Consider the following 23,479-nt stretch of genomic DNA (forward strand, 5'->3'; position numbering starts at 1 on the left):
AGTGCGGCAGCCTCGGCCTGGTTCACCTGAAAACCTGAGGGTTGGTTTGAGATGTACCCGCGGTCTTTACCTGCCCTAGCTCTTACACGGTTATCCATTCTGCACATGTCGCTGATGGTTTGAAGCTTTGGCCACCAGCATCACCATGTCCACATGGACCGCTACTCTAGCCACCTGACTTGTCTTCTGCAAGCCCCCACCACCCCGCCCCCTGCCAGAGCTTCCTGGAACTGGAATCTTAGTCCATCCCTCACTTTCCTAAAGTATAATAAGGCTTCCTGCTGCTGGTGGGACAAAGTCATGATCCCTGCACGCAGTGTGCATGCCCGAGGCTTTGGCCTCATGTCCCTCCTCAGTGTGCCTTCTGCCAGCTCCACAGACTGGCTGTGTTGTCTGGCTGTGCAGGGGACATGTCCCCAGCCTCTTGGAACCCGACCACCCTACGCTCCCTTCAGGTCTCAGCTCAGTTGCAGCTTCTGCAAGAAAGCCGTGGGTGGCCTTTCTAGCTAGGCTAGAACACCACGGTCACCGCGTACCCTCTCCTCCACAGTGTTAGTCTCCATGCAGCTCCCTTTCATGTCCCCACACAGGTCTTTGTGCTCCCTGAGATTTGCAGCCATAGCCAGTTTGACCGACCATTATGTTCCCAGGGCCTGGCATGTCGTAGGCACTCACTCTATAGCTACTGTCAGTCCGAGGGAATGAGGGAAGTACCTACATTTCTCCATGGCAAGATAGGTAATATTTTGAGATGCCCGTCAGGGGGCCCCTCTTGGGATTCGTGATGCTCTCAGAGGGAAGTCTGCACATTTCTGACCGAAGAGTTCGTGGGCTTCCCTGAACTCCCAGATTGCCAGTGCTTTTAATAGCCAGAGTCACAGTAACATGCAGGCCCATTGCCTGACCTTCATCCCATGCCCAGGGACCAGCTCCTAGTGCTCCCCTTGTGAACCGTCCACTCAGACACAAGGTAGTTCCACCCCCTCATCTGGAAGCTCCTGAGCTAATGAGATAGGGATCAAGAAGCCTTACACTCTGGGTTTGACCCACAATCCTCCATGGTCTAAGTCCTTAAAGGTCTTCTGATCATAAAGTTTTCTTACTGGAAGAGTTGGAAATTAACCTCATCACCCAGAAGTCAGAGGCTCTTCAAAGTCAGAGTGACTCTTTCTTCATTCATTTTATATAAGAAAACTACACTTTCAGTCAACTTGTAAGGAAAAGTTGGTTCATTTATGCGCCTCTTTGAGTTAGACAGAGGTACAAATAAAAAGTAGTTCTCATTTATTGGACAATTCGTGTTTGCCAGGCACTAGGAAAGCATATTCTGTGGACCATCTTATTCAGCTTCTCTGTGAGCTGCGAACGCTGTGATCATCCCACTTTATAGACAAGAAACGGTGGCTCAGAGAAGCCAAGTCATATGTGTAAGGCCACACAGCCAAACGCCACAGAGCTGGAATTTGAACGCAGAGCTGCTTGAGCGCATGCTATTAGCCACCGTACTGCACTGCCTTGTCCTTTCTAGTATTCTGTATCACTTACAAGTGTTGAGCTCTTTGGCATAAAACCATGTCTCCCCATTTCCCTTCACCTACTAGCCTATAGCCAGGTCACTCCCTAAGCCTATTTAAATGGTTTTATGTTTAAGGTATAACTAAAAAGCACTCTGCACAAAGTTGCATTGAATCTAGCCTAACAGTCCTATAAAATCGTAGTTAATTATGTTTTATTTTTATAAATATATGTCTCCGATTTTTATTTTAATATTTCCTTTTAATATTTAATGACAGCAACCGTAGCCTTGAGGCACGTTTAGAAAAGCAACACCAGTCATGGCAGTCCTAGTCTTGTGTGCCCTCAGATCTTTTCCTTCCCCTGATGGGCACTTTTGCAGGGGACCAGGTCCCTATAGTCTACCTCTCCCTGGCTTCTGGGATGGTTCCACCAATCAGAAGCCCTGGCAGGAGATGGGGGTGGGACTTAAGGAAGACCACTCCCTTTCCATCTGTCTCCTGCAGCAGCTGCGTCTCCCTCCTCCATGGCTCTGCCTCCCGCAGGTGTCCCCAGCCCTTGGGCTCCATTTACCACTGACTCTTGTACCCCCAGCATCAGTGTGGTGGTTGGCTCCTGTTCTTCGTGGCTCTGGGCTTCATAACTGCTCCCTGTGGACCTTCCACCACCTGTGAACCAGTTCCCTCCGTTAAATTTCCTCTGTTGTAAATAAATTGGGCTTTCTGTTCTCCAGATCGGACCTCACTGATAATGGGGGTCTTCTCACATGTGATCACAATACTTATGTATAGTTTACTTTTGAGGCATGGATGGTGGATGCTGCCATTGGGTTAAGGTCCTCTAGCTGAAAACATCCAGAGCCTTTGTGTTCGCAGTTCCCGTGGTTGTAATAAAGCAAGACCCTGGCTGGGTCTGACATCCTGATTCTAGTTCTAGCTGAGTCACTTAGGGAACTTAGAGTCACTCAAGTCGGAGCCTCAGTTTCATGGGAAATGAAGATCTCTCTGTTAGCTGGCTTAACTCCTTCCAAACCGAGACATTTCTAGGACGCAGTCTCAGCTTCTGTGGGGACCAGTGAGTTGTCTCCTTCAGTGCAATGGCCCTCTGACTCTGGCCTCCCTGCTGTCCTTCTGAGGCATGCTATTGGCCCTGAGGCTCGGGTGACAGAAAGTGGGTAAGCCAGGGCAAATCTCTCACCCCTCCGCGAAGAACCTCAAGTAGGCCTTTCGGATTCTGAGTCGGGCCGTTGGTCTTCATTTGGGCGCAACACACTGGCAGGACACACAGAGCAAGAGTAAAATTCAGGGCTCAGCTGTCCTGACTGTGGGTTTAACAGTGTTTCAAAGACGATGTTTCATATAGTCACCTTAAATATAAAACCAACCAGCAGAATATACAGATGGCGCTCATCTGATGTCATAGAATTTCTCTTTCTCCATTTTAAGCACAATCTTCTTATATTCTCTTAACACCATTAAAAAAAATGCCTTATCCTGCATTCGTGTGTATTTGTGTGTGTAAATATATGTATATGTGTGTGTGTGTGTGTGTGTGTGCGCGCGCGCGCATTAAATCTAGCCTACTTGGGTACATTTAATGCACTTGGGGCCAGATGCTCTGGGTAATGTAAATAACTTTAATTTACTAACCTTCACCCCTCCCCCACCCCAGCCCTTTCTTTTCAGAAGATACATTTAGACAATCACCATTCACATCCAATTCAAAAGACCTGCTACCCAGCGAATCTGTGCTTCACGGAAGAATATCAACGCCAGGTATGGAAACATTATTGACTTTGCTTCTGCTGTTGGTTGCTTAAAATGACTTTTCCGAAATGTGTAAATGCGCAGCTACTTTCAGCCTAGATGTGGACGTTATTCATATGAAGCTAGGTTTTTAAAAAGAGGAGAAACTCAATTTAAACAGCCGCAAAAGTTTATTAAAATAAAGTGTAGGCCGTAATAAAATGTTTCTTTTTCCTTTTAGGAACTTATTGTTCTTTACCTGCTGATTTTTCTTTCATGTAGCAAATTTCCTTTTCTTTGAAATAGCGAAGTATAACCTGAAAATAATTTGCTTTACACGCTATTAGTATTTCAGGCAGGCAGCCAGGAAGATACAGGAGGGCAGTGGCAAGAACTAATCGCCAGCAGGGAAGGTCGTGACCCTGGTGGGGTGTGGGTGGCCACAAAGACCACTTTGGTTTCCACGGAATCAGCACAGCTCATTAAGATAATCTTGCCCCCCGGATTCCACCTCTCTTCTTAATCAGACTATCTGCATATATCCATCTAATGCGCCTTTTTGCAATCTCAGCATCAATACATAATTTATTATCCGCTCTTCCTTTTTCATTTCTCCTTTCCAGGGTAGAGGGCAAGATGTGTTTGCTGTCCCCTTATCAGCAGCATGGCCAACCCTCAGGGCTGTGCATGTGTTCTCAGAGTTATTATGAGATGAGAGCATTTGAGAACCACTGCACTGTATCCCATACTCCTCACCAGTGTTCCCCCCACCCCCACTCGAACCCCGGTGCAACAGCCAGGAAGCTTCCTGCTGTTGTGACCACAGTTCCAGCCACGAGAGAATGTCAGAAGCTCTCCGTGGCCTCTCCACCCACTCACTTGTCCAGGAGAGTGTGGGAGACCAAGGCTACGAGTTCAGGAGAAGCTCACAGCAGGGCTGTTGGCCAGGAACCCCTGCGAGAATAAAGTCCAAGTGTCCTCCACACACCCAAGGAGCCTGGTGTCACAGATGGCTGGAGATCAGAGTATTTTGCAGTTCGGAAAGGGCCAAGTAGCATCTTATGAAATAATTGGCTTGGGGGTATCACAAGTCACTGGAAATGGTTTGTGACAAACAGTGGGGGGAACGGCAACTCTTTGTCACCCTTTAGTCTTGTGAGGACAGATCCATTTCTTCTCATCCCCAAAGAGTCCGGATACCTACGCGCTTTTCAGCTTTGCAGGACTTTTCTATTCAAACACCATAAAGAACATGCTTACACAAAAACACATTACATAATATCTGGTTCTAGAGGTGGAAAGAAACTTTGCTTAGTTGATGTCTTCATTCTCAAACAGGGACTCTTTGAACTACTGTTTACTTCCCACAGTGTCATTTTGAATAGCCATCTCCCTGGTCCCCAAATTATCACCCTGCCGTTAAGGTGATGGATTGTGACTTTCTAATGTCAAAATATGTGCCTAGGAACTGCTTGTCAGAGTGCTGTGACCCGTACAGCCAGCATCCCGTGATGTAGATGCAAGCCCTCATTGCTGCCTTAATGTTTGGCTTGGCTATATTTAAGAAGGGTTTATTCGTCAAGTTACAAGCCGACCTCAAAGAGCGGTATCAGTGCGTGTTTTACTGCTTCTAGAGGGGGTTTCTGGGGTTTGCTTGACAGATGCATTACAGATTAGATAAACTCACACTTAAAAAGCTAACTTTTGTTTTGGGTGGGAAGTTAGTGTAACTGGGATTTTCGAAATGTAAATCTACCTTTCTGAGAGATAATCACTCTATACTTCAAAAAGCCTTCAGGCAGAGGACAAGCAAAATGACTATATTCATATTTTGCTAAAACTGACAACTAAAAAGGGACTTTTTAAAAAACAAACAAGGTGAAAATGCTTTAGAAATGGAATCAAAATTAGAACAATTAAAAAGGATAAGGACAACCATGTAATCACAAAGCTCTCATAATCTGAACACATGTTTTGTAAGGAAAAGCCTCAATAATTTGGGGTTGTGGAGAAGACCAATCTGAATTAACAAAAGACCTTGGTAGGGAGACTTTTCAAGAAAACATCTCTTTCAAGTCTGGACAGCACTAAGTAGCCAGTGCATTCCTACTGCAGCTCCCCAGTCCCTTACCCACAACTCTGAAATCCAAAAAGCTCTTCCAACCACAATTTTTAAAATAAGTGACTTGGTGGCAAAACCTAATGGGAGACTATTTATAGCCCATATGTACCACCAACGGTGGAATACATCCATTTTGTTACAGAAATATCAACGTGCTTGATTCTAAAGGCCCACTGGAGTGTTATGTAAAATATGTCTTGGGTACCGTATTAGCGTTCTGAAATAAGGAAAAGAATGAATCCCCAAATACATCAGAGCCCAAGGGTCTCAGATAGAGACTGTGGACCTACAGTTATTCCAGGACTCTGCTAAATGCCATGCTGGAAATAAAGAAATTAAAGCTACAGTTGAGGATCTTAAGGTTTGAAGATATAAGAGTCACGGATTCTCATAGAAAATTCCGGAAGACTTAGTGGGCAGCAGGTCGTTAAATCATTGGAGATGTGGCCAGCAAGAAGAGTCCAGTGGGGATGTTCTCACACTAAGGCGGTGTTATTAACAAGGGCACAAGAGAAGTTAAAGAGAAAAGGAAGAGGTGGGTAGGAGTTCGCTAGTTTGAGAGACTGGTTAGCTTTCAAGAAGCACGTTCAGTTAGGGAGGAATAGTGCCTGTGCAGCAACAGCGAAGCCAGGAAGGAGACAGGTAGTGACTAGGCAGAAAATAACGTGTTGTTAGTGTGTAAATCAATGCCTGAGTGTCCTTAGGAATCTTCTCTCCAGTAGTTTAAACATTATCGTTAAAATATTATTTCTGTTCTTTATTTACTTAGCAAACTTCTTCTTTGAAGAGCTAACCCAAAGGCAAATATAAGCCCAAAGAATTGTCTCAAATTCCAGATGAGGTGAGACCATAATTAATGAAGTTTAACATGCCTGGTTCCAATCTAAGAAGTCCCTTGCAAATGCTGAAGACCCGTAGCATTAATTAGCAGTATATGTTGGTATGTGTTTAATAGACCCTCTATCAGTGGGAATGAGACTCTCTTCTAAACACCTGTGGAGTCGGACCATGGGGCAGAGGAGGTGCTCCACACGAGGGCACCGTGGAGGGCCCCACGGCTCCAGACCAGAGGAATCCCTCCGGCACTTTGCGATTGTGTCTCAGGCCTATGGAGAATGAAGCAAGCGGTATGGGGGATAGCAAAGTGGGGAGAGGTGGGTAGGACTGTGGACTGTGAAGAAATCGAGAATAGCACAGTTAACTAGGCATTTGCCTTCGGCAGATGGTATCTGAGACACACAGCTGCCACCGTCCCAGAGAAACAGAATAAACACAGAGCTTCACGGTGTCCTGGCCTTCCTTGCTGCCACTATTTCTAGACTGACTTTCCTGAGAACCAGAGAATGTTCACGTGCCAAGATCTAACATTTTTACTTGCTGTGAATGTCTTGGACAGAGGTGATACCAGGGATCCTTAATAAAATGATGAGGTCAAAGCCGCTGTCCCCTTCTGCTGGAGGGATGGGGGGACCAGATAGCCAGGAAGCCATGAATAGATGACGGGGCATACCCTGGGTGGCGGTGTTACTGATGGTGATTTTACTGAAGAAATGAAAGCGCGTTCCCTTTCCTTTTACAGAAGAAATGAAATGATGGCACTTACAGGCCGTGTATCATCTAAGGTTCTTTGTCTAATCTGTAGTGGTCTCACTTGGCAGAAGATTTGCATTCAGAGAGGAAAGAGCGTGGGGTCAGCTGTTTCTCAGGGTGCCGCGGGCTGCTCTGGATGAGGAGTGGACATAGGACCGTGTGACCCGAGGCCATTCACCATTAGCCAGGCATCATTCCGGAATACCTCCTCTCCTCTGGAGAGAACTTCTGTCTCAGTACCCTTTTCAGACAATGTGGAACTTCCATTCTGTTTTATTATGATTTTGAAGGCACAGTATGTTTGCTCTGTATTAAGCCAAAAAACAAAAACACAAGCAGAGCGGGTGTGAAGGGAAATGTGGGTCTCTGTGGAATTCTCTCAGAGTTTGGAGCCACACATGCTTCTGTTCGATATTTCAGAGGGCGCTGAGAGCCTCACAATGCGAAATGTACCCACAATCCCATGTGCCCACCCCCACCCTCATTATTTGCTGGCACCCCCGAAAAAGAAAACGGCGCCTTTTGTTGTCGTTGTGGTTTAGAACAGGATGTAGGTTCAGAACAAGATGTAAAGAACGTGAGGAAGGTCGAGTCCCTTCTAGAATTTGCTCTGTCCATCAGGATCTGCTGTTAAGTTAGAAAGACTGGTTTGGAGTGGCCGGCCTTGTCACCGGGCCAATTCTCGATTTATTTTCCTCCCTCTGTTCTGCCCATCAATCTGATACAAGGGGTCGCATCTCATATACTTGGCTGAGATCTAGATAAAGCATGTCTGGTGCTAAGTGTCCCCTGCCGCCCCGCCCCCACCCCTGGAGCCCTGCCACTAGCCGGATAGGGATGACCTCTTTCAGATTGCTGGCTAGGAAGGTATGCCGGTCACCTTCCTTTATGTTTAACCCTTACCAACTCAGAGAGACAGACGGACAGACAGAGCTGTCCTGGATTATAGCAAAGTGTTTTCTTTAATCCTTTTTCAAATACAGCACATTCTTTTTAAATTCAGACTAAGTCACAAATAAGCAATAGAACATTGAGTGTTGTCGGTGTCCATAGTGTTGTAGCTTAAGCTCCTTTTTGATTCCACAAATTCCTTGTGTATGGGGAAGGAAGCTAATATGGTCCACTTACATGCAGCTTTTTTTTTTTTTTCTGACAAATACAGCATGGTACTTGAAATGTATTTCCTCTTTCTTATGATTTTCTTAGTAACTTTTTTTTTTTTTTTCTCTAGCTGACTATTGTAAGAATACAGTATACAGAGGCACCTGGGTGGCTCAGTCACTTAACCGTCTGCTCTCGGCTTAGGTCATGATCCTTGGGTCCTGGGATCCAGTCCCACATTGGGCTCCCTGCTCAGAGGGGATCCTGCTTTTCCCTCTCCTGCTGCCTGCTCTCCCTGCTTGTGCTTTCAATCTCTTTCAAATAAAAAAATAAAATCTTAAAAAAAATACAATACATACAACATACAAACTACATGCTGATTGACTCTTTACATTATTGGTGAGGCTGCAAGTCCACGGTGCAATATTAGTAGTTCAGTTTTGGGGGAGTCAGAAGTTATATGCAGATTTTCAACTGCATAGGGTCGACACCCCTAACCACCCCCATGTTGTTTGAAGGGTCAGATGTAGTTATTAGGGCACAGGACCTATGTCATTCCATTTAATTCTGAAAACAACTCGTTGAGACATGGAAACTATGCTTCCATTACAATTGAGGTTCAGAGAGATTTAATAATTTTTCCCCCATTTCATTGAGATATGATTGACATGTAAGATTCCATTAAAGGTATACAACATAACAATAACATACAATTTGGTATATATATATATTGTAAAATGATTACCACACTAAGTTTAGGTAATACCCATCACCATACATAGTTACAAGTTTTTTCTTCACGATGAGAACTTTTTAAGATCTACTCTCACAGCAACTTAAAAATTAGCATATCGTTAACTATAGTCACCATGCCATACGTTACATCCCTGTGACTTATTTGTCTTGTCACTGGAAGTTCGTACCTTTTGCAGAGAGAGTTAATGGTTTGTACAAAGTCATGCCATTGGTGAGAGACAGGCAGCACTGGAATTCAAACCCAGAACTGCACAATACATTCTCTTTCTGCCCCGTCATCGCCGCCCACTCAGTCAGGTGTGGTGTCACTGGCAGTGAGCCAAGGGAACGTGTCTCTGCAGTGTTTGCTCCCACATGCCCACACTTGGCATTTGAAGTCTCCCTGACGGATTGCCCTCTTTTAGCCAGGAATAAAAAGTAGTCCTCTTAGTAAGATATTTCAAAGAAGTTACGAGATAAGAATATACTGTTTATTCATGTAATTCTAATTTTGACCTCTTCTCTTCCATTCCTTTCTTTTCTTTCTTCCTCCAATACTTAGATATCAGATACTCATCATCTCTTAAAATGTTTCTTTCAGTTGAGACAATTAAAGAGTTCGTGTTTATTTTCTGTAATTTTTTTTTAAGATTTTATTTATTTATTTGACAGAGATCACAAGCAGGCAGAGAGGCAGGCAGAGAGAGAGAGGAGGAAGCAGGCTCCCTGCTGAGCAGAGAACCCGATGTGGGGCTCGATCCCAGGACCCTGAGATAATGACCTGAGCTGAAGGCAAAGACTTTAACCCACTGAGCCACCCAGGCGCCCCTCAGTAATTTTTAATAGATTGTCTCAGCCATAGACATCGTTTCAGGAAACTCTAAAAACCTCTGATGAGATAAAACGTGGAACGCTGAAGGTAGTGGGGATCTGGTCAGCAGTGCAGAAGAAAAAGTTCTAGACTGGGAATCAGGAGAACCCAGGTGTAATTCTAGCCCAGTTTCCGGTAGGAAGAAAATAGAAGGCTTCCAAGACTTCTTCCATAACCCCTCTTTTTCAAAAACTCTGCCATTTGGAACTTCAGCCCAGGGGCCTTTATTATTATTATTATTATCTTATCATTATTTTTTGTAGGGCCTAAACTAGAATGCTGGAACCAGGGGAAAACAGAGTCTATACTCCTGAAATTCCACCACCCCACTAAGAGTTGGGGAAGGACAGTCACCATAAGTAATTCAGCACCATAAGTAATTCAAGTGGGTGGAAGGGGCTTAAGAAGGGTTTCTAGGAAGCAGACAGAGAGATCTGCTTCTCTCTCTGGCTGCTGATGGCATGCATATGTAATTTTGTGAAAATTCACCAAGCCGTGTACCCATGACAATGTTTCTGTGTTCCTTAGGGCTAATTGGCTTATTCACAAATGGGGGATCTAGATGCCAAGCAGTCACCTCCAAGCCGTGAATCTCAGTGCACGTCCACTTCAGAGACTACGACAGTGATACGAGAACAGCAGTCTTTCAATTACCCACCTTTTAGTCTGCAGGAACATTTCCATTTGTAGCACGAACTTACTACCCCGCCCCCAGTGACATGGAGGCCGATAGACCTGATTCCTGTTGTGTTTCAGATAGGAAAGCTATTCTGTACCGCTGATAGCATTTCTTTGATGTCCTTGCCATAGATGTGCTGTAGTCTGTCCAGCTGTTTGCCAGAGGGGGCACGTTTTCATTGTGCTGGATCTTCCTGATCCAGATGATGTTGTTTGAGGCTCAAAAAGATGTGCTCACAACCGGCCCCATCTGTCCCTCGACAGCCCACTTTGGTCTTAGAGCACGGGTGAGTTCCAGAAGAGAGCCCTTGACTCCGTTCAAAACTCCTTGTAGAGAAAGTGCTTGTATCAGGCCCGGTCAGCTTGGTGTCCAAGTTAGCCCTGCTCCAAACTGTCATGACTGGAGTTCTCTGCAGACCCAGAGCTGGGGGGTTCACACGCTGAAGTGCAGACACACCTTTTTTAAGGGTGGTAAGCTTTGCCAAGGAGGAACTTGTATCCTGTTGGGATGCCTCCCTTGAGCTCTCTATAAAGAGCCATGAAGGCAGCTGGTGGGGGGAAACCAAGAAACCCAACTGTGGTTGTTTGGCTAAGCCTCTTTATCTCCACCCAGATGGCACAGGGGTTGAATCGCTTGGTACTGAAGATAATCATCAACACTTTCATGTTTGTTCTTTGTGGGGAATGTAACATCTAAAAGCCCGGGGGGCTGGGTCCTCTTTGGCTCTGGCCCGGTGTCCTCCTGTGAGCACAGCGAATATGTACGTGCTCACATAAAATTCTCTGCGTACCATTTACAAGGCCTCAGCGAGGCTATGGTCATGATTTCACTTTTGCAAAGACTATTGAGGTGCCTTGAGAATGAATAAAAGGCCCAATTCTCAAGTACGGGTAAGGGATGATGAAGAGTATTTGTTTGAAAATTGGAATGTGGTAACCTCTGGCTTCAGTTTGGGACTGGCTAATTCAATCTACAAGGCCTTTTCTGTATATACAATATGTTCTTCCATTCCTTTGCTATCAAAAATACATATTCTCATTTCATGCAATTTCTTCTTTGTGTTTATTCCCTTTCAGGGCAGCAACTGCCCTCCGGTAACCAGGGTAGAAAAAAAGAAAAGTCATTGCAAACTAGACCATCTATTTTCATTTAAACAAACTCATTCTGGGTTCCCATCTGTAGGCCACGTGAGTGCTTTTCCCGTGGTAAGAAAGAGCCCCATATCATGCCACCGCCCTTGCTTGATGTTGTTATAGGAAGGACAGTCAGGGGCTTCATTTTTTGGCTGCTCTCCCTCATGCAGCATCTTTCCTTTTCGGTGTACTTATCAATTCTGTTCTCAGTGTATCATCCAGAAAAGAGAAGTGAACTAGGAGCACAAAAGTATGGGCAGTCTTTGAATTCGCTTAATGATATTTGGTTCCCTGTACCATCTGCTGGCGTTCTGTGGAGATAACCCATGCAGAAGTCCCGCAAGCTCTTCCAATTCAGCAGGTCCCAAACTAAGCATAATATTTCCCCCACCATCCCTTGTCCCTTCCAAAACTAATTAGTTAACCGATAGATCATTTGATTAAAGCCCCCCTGCCTCTCCTCTTCTCCGGTTTTCTGTCTTAGTGGATAGCATCATCATCGTCCCCCACCTGACACAAACCTTAAGGTTGGACATGATTTGTTTGGGTTTCCTTAGACGCAGATCCTGAGACAAAGATTTGAGTGCATAGAGTTTTTTAGGAAGTGACCCAGGAAACACTGGGAGATGAATGGGAAAGCGAGCAAGGAAAAGAAGACAGCCAGTAAAGGGAATGTCATCAAACAGGTCACTTGCTGCAAGCAGCTGGGGGTGAATTTCACTGGGGAGTTCTGGGAGGCAGTGGAGGTGCACACCTCAGATTTTCCTACCCGAGAGGTCAGAGAGCTGGGACGTTTATGCGGTCAGCCATCGATCCGTTAAACCTGCTCTCAAGAGTCAATTCCCCAAAACTCTGGTCTCCTGCATGGGTGGGCAAAGCAGGCTTCAGTGGCCAGAGAAAGCCCTTGGGACCAATAACAGGTGCTGGCAGTGGGAAGGCAGGAAATAAAGGAGTAAAGGCCCGGAGACCACTGAAGACCAGTGAGGGTGATGCATTCACTGCCTGTCTTTCGTGATTCCCTCTTCCTCCCCCTCCACTTCTGCTCAGTTACCTTTCCTCCTGCACTGATTCTCCACCCCCTCCCCAGCTCTTCTAAATGCATTCTTTTCTTTCATCCCAACTGCCAGTGACTTCATTCAAGCCTCCATCATTGGTCCCCTGGATTAAACAACAGCCCCTGGCAGGTCTGTCCAGGTCCAAGGTCACCCCCACCAGGCCCTCCTCTCCATCCTGCAGTCATAGCCTTCCTAGAAAGCCGATCTCATCATATCACCCTTGTCCCTGCTGGCTTCCCATTGCCCTCTGGATAAAGTCTGAACTTTGCACATGCACTCTCTTATATCCTACCTGATTGGTTTGGGGTGTTGTTGTTGTTTGGTTTTTGTTTTGTTTTGTTTTGAACAGTCTGTTTTTTCTTTGGAAATCGTTCCCTGCCACTCCAAAACTGGGTTAGCCACCACTTTCTTTGAGGTCCTTGGATATTCAGAATTCTCTGTTTATTCATCACCTTCTAGATTAACTGGAAGCCCTTTGGTGGGCATAAACAGTCTTAGTGATCATTCTATCTTCCAGAAGCTAGCGCCTAATAGAGTTGCTCATCAAATCTTGGGACAAAAACATATTGTTGAAAACCATGTTGTTTGTAAGAACTAGTGTTAAACGTCCTAACGAGGGATCTGATAAGGCTTTGATTATAACACAGATCTATTTTTGACTACAGATAAAAATGGATCCCCTTATAAATATCAGATGTGCAGTAAAACCCTTTCCAAATATAGCTGGTCTCTCAATCTGATGGGAGTAGCCCACCACCATGATGTAACTCTCTTTTTTAGAATTAAATGGTTTAGCTGGACAAAAGAAAGATTGCTGGGCTGTTGTGTTCATTTTTTTTTTTCACCTTAGATATAGATCTAACTGCCAACCATCAAAGAAACTCTAGGGCAGCACTTCCAAAGGCAAAGAGTAGAAAATGGAAGTATAAGAAAAGTTTCGATGGTTTGATGTGAAAGGCCAGAAGCTGAATTACTGTTATTATTACACGGATTTTCACATGTAATAATAAACTTCCCAGGCACAAAATCCCCTAGGTCGTTAATCTCATACTAAAAAGCTTGGAATTATTTCATACAGAATTTTTTCCCATCCCTGTGAGCCAACTGCTTTACCAAACGAGATTCTCTTTTAATGTAAGTTATTTTATTAAAGGACAGTGTTATATTTTGATCCAAATAAGGCAAAAGTTCACATAGGCGTATCTCATAAATACAGAAGAGGGGGCGCCTGGGTGGCTCAGTCGGTTAGGCAACTGCCTTCGGCTCAGGTCATGATCCCAGAGTCCTGGGATTGAGCCCCGTGTCGGGCTCTCCGCTCAGCTCCTTCTGCTCCTTCCCCCGTCCCCCAGTCATGCACACACACTCTCTCTCTCTCAAATAAATGAATAAAATCTTTTTTAAAGATTTTATTCATTTATTTGACAGACAGAGATCACAAGTAGGCAGAGAAGCTGGCAGAGAGAGGAGGAAGCAGGCTCCCTGCCGAGCAGAAAGCCCGATGTGGGGCTCGATCCCAGGACCCTGGGATCATGACCTGAGCTGAAGGCAGAGGCTTTAACCCACTGAGCCACCCAGGCGCCCCTAAAATCTTGAGAAAAAAAAATACTAAAGAGAAACTTTGTGTAAGAGATTTGAATTCAGGCCTGAATCTTCCCGGAAATGAAAACATCCTTTTTTTTCCCCCTTTTCAAATCATTAAAAAATTATACATGACTTTTCCTCTTGTTTGGGAAACATGTTCCACAAATCTTCTGACACTTCCTCAGTTGCTTCTTACGCATGAAAGAAAAGCCGTTTTCTACAGCTCTAAAGCTACACAGCCCCCTCGTCTTACACCTCTCCCCTTGCCTCTTCAAGAGACAACAGAATTGGCCCTACTAGAGCTGGAAATGAACTCACATGCACAGCCATTCTTGCCCTCAGCTACCTGTGCTCTCAGTGCTCCTTCATTCTATCTCATCTCAATCTTTTCTGTCCCCTTTTTTCTATTGTGAGCCATTGTGGGGCTTACTTGTGGCAAGACTTCCACTAAATACTCTATTAAACATGCGAATAAGAAACGAGTTCTCTAAGTTACAGAGAAATACAATGCTCCGTGTTATTTTGTGAGCTTCGGACCTGATGTCCCATTCTAGGAATTTAATCTATAAATAGACTTGAACAAGTAACACTAAAGTATATGGGCAAGGACGGAAGGTATATGGCCAGAGATGTGCTTTGCTGCATAGAGATTTGCAACAAATTCAATGTCCATGGTAGGGAGTGGTTGAAATGAGCCATGGGGCATTGCATGGAAAACTCCACAGCCATTAAAAAAGGATGAAGGAGGGGCGCCTGGGTGGCTCAGTGGATTAAGCCGCTGCCTTCGGCTCAGGTCATGATCTCAGGGTCCTGGGATCGATCCCTGCGTTGGGCTCTCTGCTCCGCAGGGAGCCTGCTTCCTCCTCTCTCTCTGCCTGCCTCTCTGCCTACTTGTGATCTCACTCTGTCAAATAAATAAAATAAAATCTTAAAAAAAAAAAAAAGGATGAAGGAAATCTGTAGGATTTTATTTAAAGAGATGTCCAAGAGACAATGTTAGATTTACAAAACAAACACAGAAAAAACTGGCTACAGACAGCATATGTAACATGATCCCATTTGTGTTAAAAAAAGAAAAGGCGATGCCTTTATGTGCACATAATACGCTTGCGTGTGCACAGATAATTTCTTAACAAATAAACTGTTAACAGTGATTACCACTGAAGAGTGAAAAGGACTTGGACTGGGAGGAGAGGGATAGTAAGGAATAGTTATTTTTTATTTTTCAGTTTATATCCTTTGTTCTATTTTTCTTACCATTAATTTGCATGACTTTTATAGCTTCTCAAAATTAAAAAAAAAAGTATGTGTTCAAATCACTTTTCTTTCTTAGACTGTCATTTATACATATGATGACTAGGAGCCTTAATGAATAATCTGTAAATTAAGTGAACTACTAAAAATATAGACAAAGCAGTGTTCTTAGCCATCTTCCTTCAGTGAGCAACCCCAGCTGGAAGCCAGTTAAGTAACTGTTTCGTACAGTTCATGGGAGTATAAAGCAGGTTATGAATCCCCTTGAATGATCCCATTGTTTGATCCCATTGTTTATAAATATGTGTGCATACAAGAAAAAATCAGGAAGGATAGATGTAGAAATATTAACTGCTGTCTCCATTTACTTGGGATTTCAAGTGATTTTTACTTGTATTTTATGGACCTCCATTTCCAAATAAGCATATATTAATTTTTATAATCAGAAAACACCAATAAGCTCCCTTCATTTGAACAAAGGAGAAATTACCTTGTATATTCTGGTGCTGAATGCTTGACACCAGATCTTTCTGGAAGTTTCTGTCATGAGGCTATGGCTGGAGCTTTAAACAAGGAGATCAACTTCCACAGAACCACAATTTAAATGTGAGCCCAGAAAAAAATGGTAGACTTAGCTAAAAGCAACAAACGTGAATGGAAATATTTTCAGCTACACAGGATGAAAATGTCAGGGAAAAAAACCTTGTAAGAGGTGTTTGGAAAGAAGAGCCCATCTTGAGATACCAAAGTACCTCAGACTCAGGCATACTGTTTTCATGCCTTGTGTTCATTGGCACCTACTACCTTCACGATTTCCCCATCTTCTGTTAAACGCACCCTCGGGTACTTTTTCCCATCCAGGCTTCCCAGTCAAAATGACTCATCCATCTGTATAATCTAGTTCCTGCCTTAAGTATCCAGGAATGAGTCACTCAATCAGTTGCTTCTCTTTTAACTTGAATGGAATTAGGCTCAGGGACGTTCGATTGAAAGATTCATGAATGGGTGGGTCCCGGGAAAGGCATTGGTGAGGTTATCTGGGAAATTACAGAGATGAGAAAAAGGCTGGGGAAACAGAGTAATTAGGGAGTCAGATAGCCCAAAGGGAAAACTGGTTACAAAAAAAGATGAGGTCCAAACTCTGGCTGTCAGTCTTTGCTAAGTATGGCAGCAAGAATTAATTGGTTGTATGGATTTTAGGTAACTATTTTGTCTTTCAGACAAAATGACTCATACCAATTATTTTCTTGCTCACTAATTTTGTAAGTACTGTGTAGGTACTTGCCAAAAGGAAAGCAGGGGAAAATTTTACTCAGAAAAAAAAAAAAAAATGTGTACTTTTGAAAATGCTTTTAACATGTAGGCATGCTTTCGGTATGTGAAAGTTATTTTTGACACTATTTTTGGCCAAATTGGTTTTCATTTTTATGAAAAATGTTAATTTTTAAAGCACTCCGGTCTATCTCCCAACTGTTACTTTTATCACTCGAAAATGTGGTATTTTAAAAATATCATCACTGGTGTCATACTAAGACTTGCCTTGAATTACATGCCTTTCATAGTAATTAATGTTTTTTTTTTAAAGGCATTTGGACATGAAAAAGGAATAAAAATGAAAGTTCACCAAAATGTTCATAGCAGTTGTCTTGGAGTGGTGATGGATCTGTTGGTTGTGTTTCTTTCTTTCTTTTTTTTCCCCACCATTTGTCTCTGTTCTCGTTTTCTATCGTGACCACGGAACACTTTCATGAAGAAAGAAAACTAATTTATTAGAGGGAGTAACGTGTTAAGGAGCAGAGATACGGTTCACCATGCTTTAAGTTACATAATAATAATTATTATGGTCATGCAAGATGGGTCTTTGTCCAGAGCTCCTAAACATCTTGTGTTACCATGAACAAATGTTGGCAGAGTCATTTCCCAAATTTTCTCAAAATTTTCTGTTAAATGTCCTGCAAGTTACTAACAAAGAGCTGTGAAACCCTCGTGGGAAATACAAATAGGACCAGACTCATTTAAATACATATTTCAGTTTGGGTCCTTACTCAGCTCACTTGGGGAACGGTTGAAGCTTCAGAGTGGTTCCTTATTTTGAACCTTACAAGGGAGATCAATGAATTCAATTTCAATTAGGGGACCCGCTGTTAGAGAAGCATTGAACACCATCTTATTTAACTTGGTCGTGGAAATAGTGTTTCCGGGAACACTCCGCTGTATGATTACATCGCACCACTGGTCTTATGAATGTTATTCATTCTGGTATAATTAATAAAATGATAGCTGCTCTGGAGGATATTTTCAGTAGTTCTATTAAAAAAAAAATGAGCATTCACATTTTTGTTGCATCTTTTTAGTTTCCTAATAGAAGAGGTCAGTTACAGGGATGCTCTCAGTGACTACAGACAGGTTCACTGACTCTCCCCTTCGATTGTTTGCATTCTGCTCCTTCAGGGTTGGGGGACACTGAGATGTTATGAGGATTAAGTATAAAAGGATCTGAGTTGGGGGTATCCAAGGGCTCAGTCAGTTAAGCATCTGACTCTTGATCTCAGCTCAGGTCTTGATCTCAGGGTCATGAGTTCAATCCCCTGCGTGGAGCCTACTTTAAAAAAAATTAAATAACAGCAATAAAAATAAAAATAAAAGGATCTCAGCATCATTAAATATCTGATGAACAGTGTGAGAAGCTGTGATGTGGTGTATTTACTACTGGGATGAAAAGAACATTCATTCATTCATCCCACAAATACTTACTGAGCGGCTATTATACACCAGGTAGCAGTGAACAAAATGAAGTGTCTGTCCTTACGGGGTTTACACTGGAGGGAGAGAGGAAGACAATAAACAGCTAATTATACAGACTGTATGTGATATGTACACACACATATAATAACATCCTAAAAACGTTATATATATTTATATGTAATATCTAATTACATCATGGGCAAACTAAGCAAGTGGGGACTGGGGGGTAGGGGGTGGCTGAAGTAAGGCGGTGGAGGAAGCTAAGAAAGAGAAAAGGTATCGAGTAGATATATCTGGAGCCAGTCTTGCCCCGCCACATACCATGTGGGGTAGAGCGTTCTGGGCAAAGAGAGGAGTAACTACAAGGCCCGAGGTGTTTGGCTGAAGAAGTGATGGCCAGAATAGCGGGGAGGCCAAAGGGAAATAAAGGAGAACAGCTTGTAGGGCTTTGTGGTGAAGAACGGGGCCTTGGGGTTTTACTTCAGCGATGCCAGAAACCAATGGAATGTTTGGAGCAGAGAAATGGCATAATCTCACTTCCATTTTAAAAAGTTAATCTGACTCTTTCTTGTTTAATCTTTAAAGCCCGAATAAAGTCCGTAAAAGGCTTAATGGAAACAGAGAGGCCCTGCATAAAGATAAGAGAGGCAAAGAAATTTGATTTAATTTGCTGAGTATTATTTTTATAGTGGATGGGATCTGTGCATATCCCTTTATTTGTCTCATTTAATTTTTCTTCCTGTTAAGTTATTTTAAAAGAGATGATATTTTAACTGTGCTTAGTTAAAATTTTGATTTTCTTTTTCGGTTAAACGTGTCTATCTAGATATTTAACTGAATATTTATGGGAAAAGTGTACAAAATTCAACCCAATACAAAGGCTCAGAAGTTACAGAATTTAAGCTCAGAAATTTTTTAAAACAACAAGACAAACTATCATTTAGAATTCATTGTAGAAAAGAGAATGCCTTCGTAAGAAAAGTGACTTTAGCCTCACACAAGAATTGCTCCAGTATTATTTGTAAAGAGCTATGTCAGGGAACTACGAATTCGCCAATAAAACAGCAAATTACTCTAACAGATGCTTACAAAGCGTGCCTAGAGGCTATTGTATATGTGTGTTTTGCCAGTTCTGGCAATGAAGAGGTGATTTACAATCCTAAAACCACTAATGACGGCATTTTACAAATGTTATACCCAATTATATTGTGTACAACAATAAAATTCATTATTTACAACAGAATTCCTAAATATTTGTTACATACATGCGTTGCTGACAATCAGAAAGACTTATTTGCCAGCACATACTATGAATCTTTGGGAGTAGGGGGTTTGCCTTCGCCCCATTCATGGAAACAGTAGTGAATAAGGAATTCCTTTGCCTTCCATACTGAGAAAGACCATCCAATACTAAATCATCCAAAACCTAGTTACTAAGTTAGGATCGCCACCATCACTGATGGATTCAGGTTCAAGACAGCCTTTGGGCCTACATGCCCCATCCCACTTATCACCAGTAATCCTCAGATGTTGAAATCCCTTTAAAAAAATATTTTGTTATCCATAATAGTTGAGGAAATGTAGGTTCTCATAGATTTTGCAAGACTTATATTATACAAATATATTTCTCAGCAGCTACATTTTTAAATCTTTTATAGACCTCTTACCATCCCGCTTCTCAGCCAAGCCATTCAGAGGCAGTTTGCTGAGATAGGGTGTGAGATAATACGTTTCAGTGATAAAATGAATGGTCCACTCCTTGTTGGCAAGCTGTGAGGCTGACTGCTTAATACTGAGCTAGAGAGGGAATGTGAATTACAACAGTTTCCTCTGGGATGATGCAGGCGTCAGTATTCGCTGGGGTAAGGGGGGAGGGTGGAGAGACAAAACTTTATCAGTGGTCCAGCGATACCTATATTCACTTGGGTGGGTGGGTGTTCATTTCCTTGTTGCACGTAAAAGCATGTTGGTCAAAATCTCTAAAAGGGCTTTGCAATTTTAAAACAGCAGTTTCCACTTAAGAGATTTCATAGTTTAAAAAAAAAGAAGTTCTTAAGTCAACTAACTGTTCCCTAGCAAGGGTGGCCACTCTTCAGGGTATCACACTATATATTAGAACAAGGTATAACAAAAAGAAAGTAATGTAAGGAAAACTGCATCCATTTTGAGAAAGTGGATTTTTTTTTTTTTTTTTTGGTATGCATAAATAACCCAACCAGGATGTTCCTGTGTGCTTAGCAAACTGCATGCATTGAAGTGATTTTTGTTTTATTGGGGAACTGGGATAAACCTGCAGTTAGACCTTTGGGAAATCATTACTGGCTCAAGCTAATGATATTGCTGACTCTATTACGTTCTTAGAGTCATGGGGAGTCATATACACTGATTCATAAGGAATCTTTTGATCAATTGGAAAAACCTCTCTGCTCAGAAGGAAGGCAGAGAAGATGTCTCACAGGTCAGATTGTGTGGTTGACATTCTAGAGATGGTGATATTAACTCCTTCCAGATTACATCCATAACACTGCTCAGAAGGAAGGCAGAGAAGATGTCTCACAGGTCAGATTGTGTGGTTGACATTCTAGAGATGGTGATATTAACTCCTTCCAGATTACATCCATAACACTTTCCAAATCCTTTTGCAAACAGCTGGATTCCCACATGACTCTTGGTTTGTGCAAATGAGGAACTAGGAAGTGATTCTGATACACTGTTTGCTAGCAAAGAAGTGATTTTCTTACCCTCTTGCAGGTGGTAACAAGCTTGGGTCCCCCCCCCCCCTTTTTTTTAATTGCTGAGGTGTGTGGGATTAAAGAAACTCCTGGAAGAAAGAGTCGTAAATTTGCACTAGGAAAAGGATAGTTGTTGTTTTATGTATTTGTTGTAATAGAGTTGGACTCTTAAGAGACTTTATCATAATAAAGTAAGTGGAATGATGTACTGAGTTGGTATATCTTTCAAGCTTTTTTGACCAAAACCCAAAGTAAATGTCATGTTTATATATAAGTATGTGTTTGTGTGTACTAAATGACAATGTAAAATATACAGAGAGGTTGTTGAATAGAGAAAGACAGATGAATGAAATAATCTTCACACATGTACCATATCTGATATTTTCTAATCTATCGAATTTTATTTTACCATTTTTTTTTTAATGCTGGTTGAGACCCCCCCAGTACATTTCATGATCTCCCAGTGGGTCACAACAGGACATTTGGACATCACTGGGCTAATGGATGGGATACCTGGAGTCTTTTCCCACCTTTGGGTTCCTTTCTGGCAAATCCAAAAACTACCATCTTTGGTTTTGACTCAGCTGGTTTGTGCCCAGCACCTTTTGGATCCCAGTTCCCATTTGCATTGAAATAATTGGATCACTCTGGAACCAGACCTTTGAAGCTATGCCCTACTGTACTAAAAACAAAACGAAATCAAACCCTTTCCCAGCGTGCTCTGGTAATACTTGACTTTGTATCTAGGTAAGAAAGAGTAATGATGTTTTACATTTGAGTGAATTTCATTGAAGAACAAATGTCTCTGAATGACTTTTCAAAATCTTAAAGCAATGCCAAAGTGAATTTAAGTAGGAGGAAAAAGATAGAAGAAATTTTTAAAGTTCTGTCTTTAATTGAACTATTAGGATCCTTGATACCTGAACTGGTCTTTGGTTTTGCACCTTCTTGGGTATAGGTAGCTATGGCAATGCCCAGCCCTCATTTTTATTCGGTGTGTTAGATAAGGGATAAGTGTGTTGCCTTTAATTTCCATTTTTGGAAATAATCTCTTGCTCTGAATAGCTCACCCTTCCTGCCACCCACCCCGTCCCCCACCTCCGTGAAGGCTAAAATGCTTGGATTGAAATAATGGAGGTTTTGGGTTGTGGAAATGATGGATTGCAACAATGAGCTAAACTTTTAAAAGCATATGTAACACTCAAAGAGAAAAGAAGATACGGCTTGGATTCCACCCACTCCAGAAATCAGCAAAGAGAGAATGCTCTCAATTAAAACATAATGTCATTTTCACCCCACCCTTGGGGCATTACTTCTGCTTTGTTGATGAAAATGAACATCAAATTGATTGGCTTCCCACACCCTGACAATCAGTAATTGTGCCAAAGGTGCTGGGGACCTTCCTGATGAGTGTGGTGATCCAGAAGAAATGCAGGGTGACAGCTTTTCCCTCACCTCACCCCCAGAGTTCCCTCTCAGGGCAGGTGACAGGCCTGACGTACCATTTCAGAGAACACTTCTTCCCCAACTCTTTCTAATAAAAGAGAGATTTTGAAGATACTCTTGGCTTTGAATGAGCAGATCCCATGGCACATAGAACAGTTCCATTCACTGAATAGATTCAACACTAAGTATGGTGAGAGGTATCAGGGTAGGAGAACTTGACTGGCGGGGCTAAAAAAGCTTACATGTTTGAAAATACCTGCAACTCATTCTCACTTTGTACACGTATAAAATATCTAAATGTCTGAAAAATACAGTGCTGGCAACATATAAAGGCTAAGAGGACCTGGAGGTTGAATAGAGCAGTGCTCTCAATTCTGAAGGGTCAGATTTTCTACAATCATTAGAGTTTCTATAAAAGAATTCTATTCATACACAGAGGGTTATTATTTTTTTTTTTTTTTTACTTCACACAGACAATTATTTTCATCTTAACCTTGGATAGAGGAAGTTGGACTAATAGTTAAATGTGCTTGGAATTATGCCTATGACTTTTTTACTACCCTGTGAATTTTCTTATTGAAAGCTTGGTGAACTTCTTAATTTAAAAAATAAGAATCAGCTCATTCTCATTGCCCCTGGTAATCACCAGGGCACCACTATCCTGGAAAAGTATATTAAGAATCCACCTGTCTGTATCCCTGCTAGAATTTAAATAGTCACACACTCTGCTTTCCCAAAAGCTGCCACCAGGGATACATGAAATGTAGGGTTCTCAACTTGGGGGGGAAGGCGGGGGGTGATTTTGCCTCCTAGAGGACAATTAGCAGGGTCTGTGATATTTTTCATTGTCATGACTAAGGGGACAGATGCCACTGGCCTCTGGTTGGTAGAAGCCAGCAATGCGGGGCGCCTGGGTGGCTCAGTGGGTTAAAGCCTCTGCCTTTGGCTCAGGTCATGATCCCGGGGTCCTGGGATCGAGCCCCGCATGGGGCTCTCTGATAGGCAGGGAGCCTGCTTCCCCCTTTCTCTCTGCCTGCCTCTCTGCCTACTTGTGATCTGTCTGTCAAATAAATAAATAAATAAAATCTTAAAAAAAAAAAAAAGCCAGCAATGCTCCCAAACATCCTACAATGCATGGAACAGACTCAACAACAAAGAATTAGCTGGTCCAAATG

At 42.6% G+C, this 23,479-nt stretch overlaps 1 protein-coding gene across 9 annotated transcripts in view; it reads left to right on the forward strand.

The window, feature by feature from the left end:
* Positions 1-23,479, forward strand: part of ZNF827 (zinc finger protein 827) — a 169,554-nt gene that overhangs the window by 107,609 nt on the left and 38,466 nt on the right. For all 9 annotated transcript variants that reach the window (XM_045994052.1, XM_045994081.1, XM_045994062.1 and 6 more), the window contains exon 8: positions 3,187-3,290. In XM_045994052.1, coding sequence (XP_045850008.1) covers positions 3,187-3,290 — 104 coding nt within the window. The remainder of the gene's footprint in view (positions 1-3,186; positions 3,291-23,479) is intronic.

Source organism: Meles meles, chromosome 2 (genome assembly GCF_922984935.1).
Source record: "Meles meles chromosome 2, mMelMel3.1 paternal haplotype, whole genome shotgun sequence".
Classification (NCBI taxonomy): domain Eukaryota; kingdom Metazoa; phylum Chordata; class Mammalia; order Carnivora; family Mustelidae; genus Meles; species Meles meles.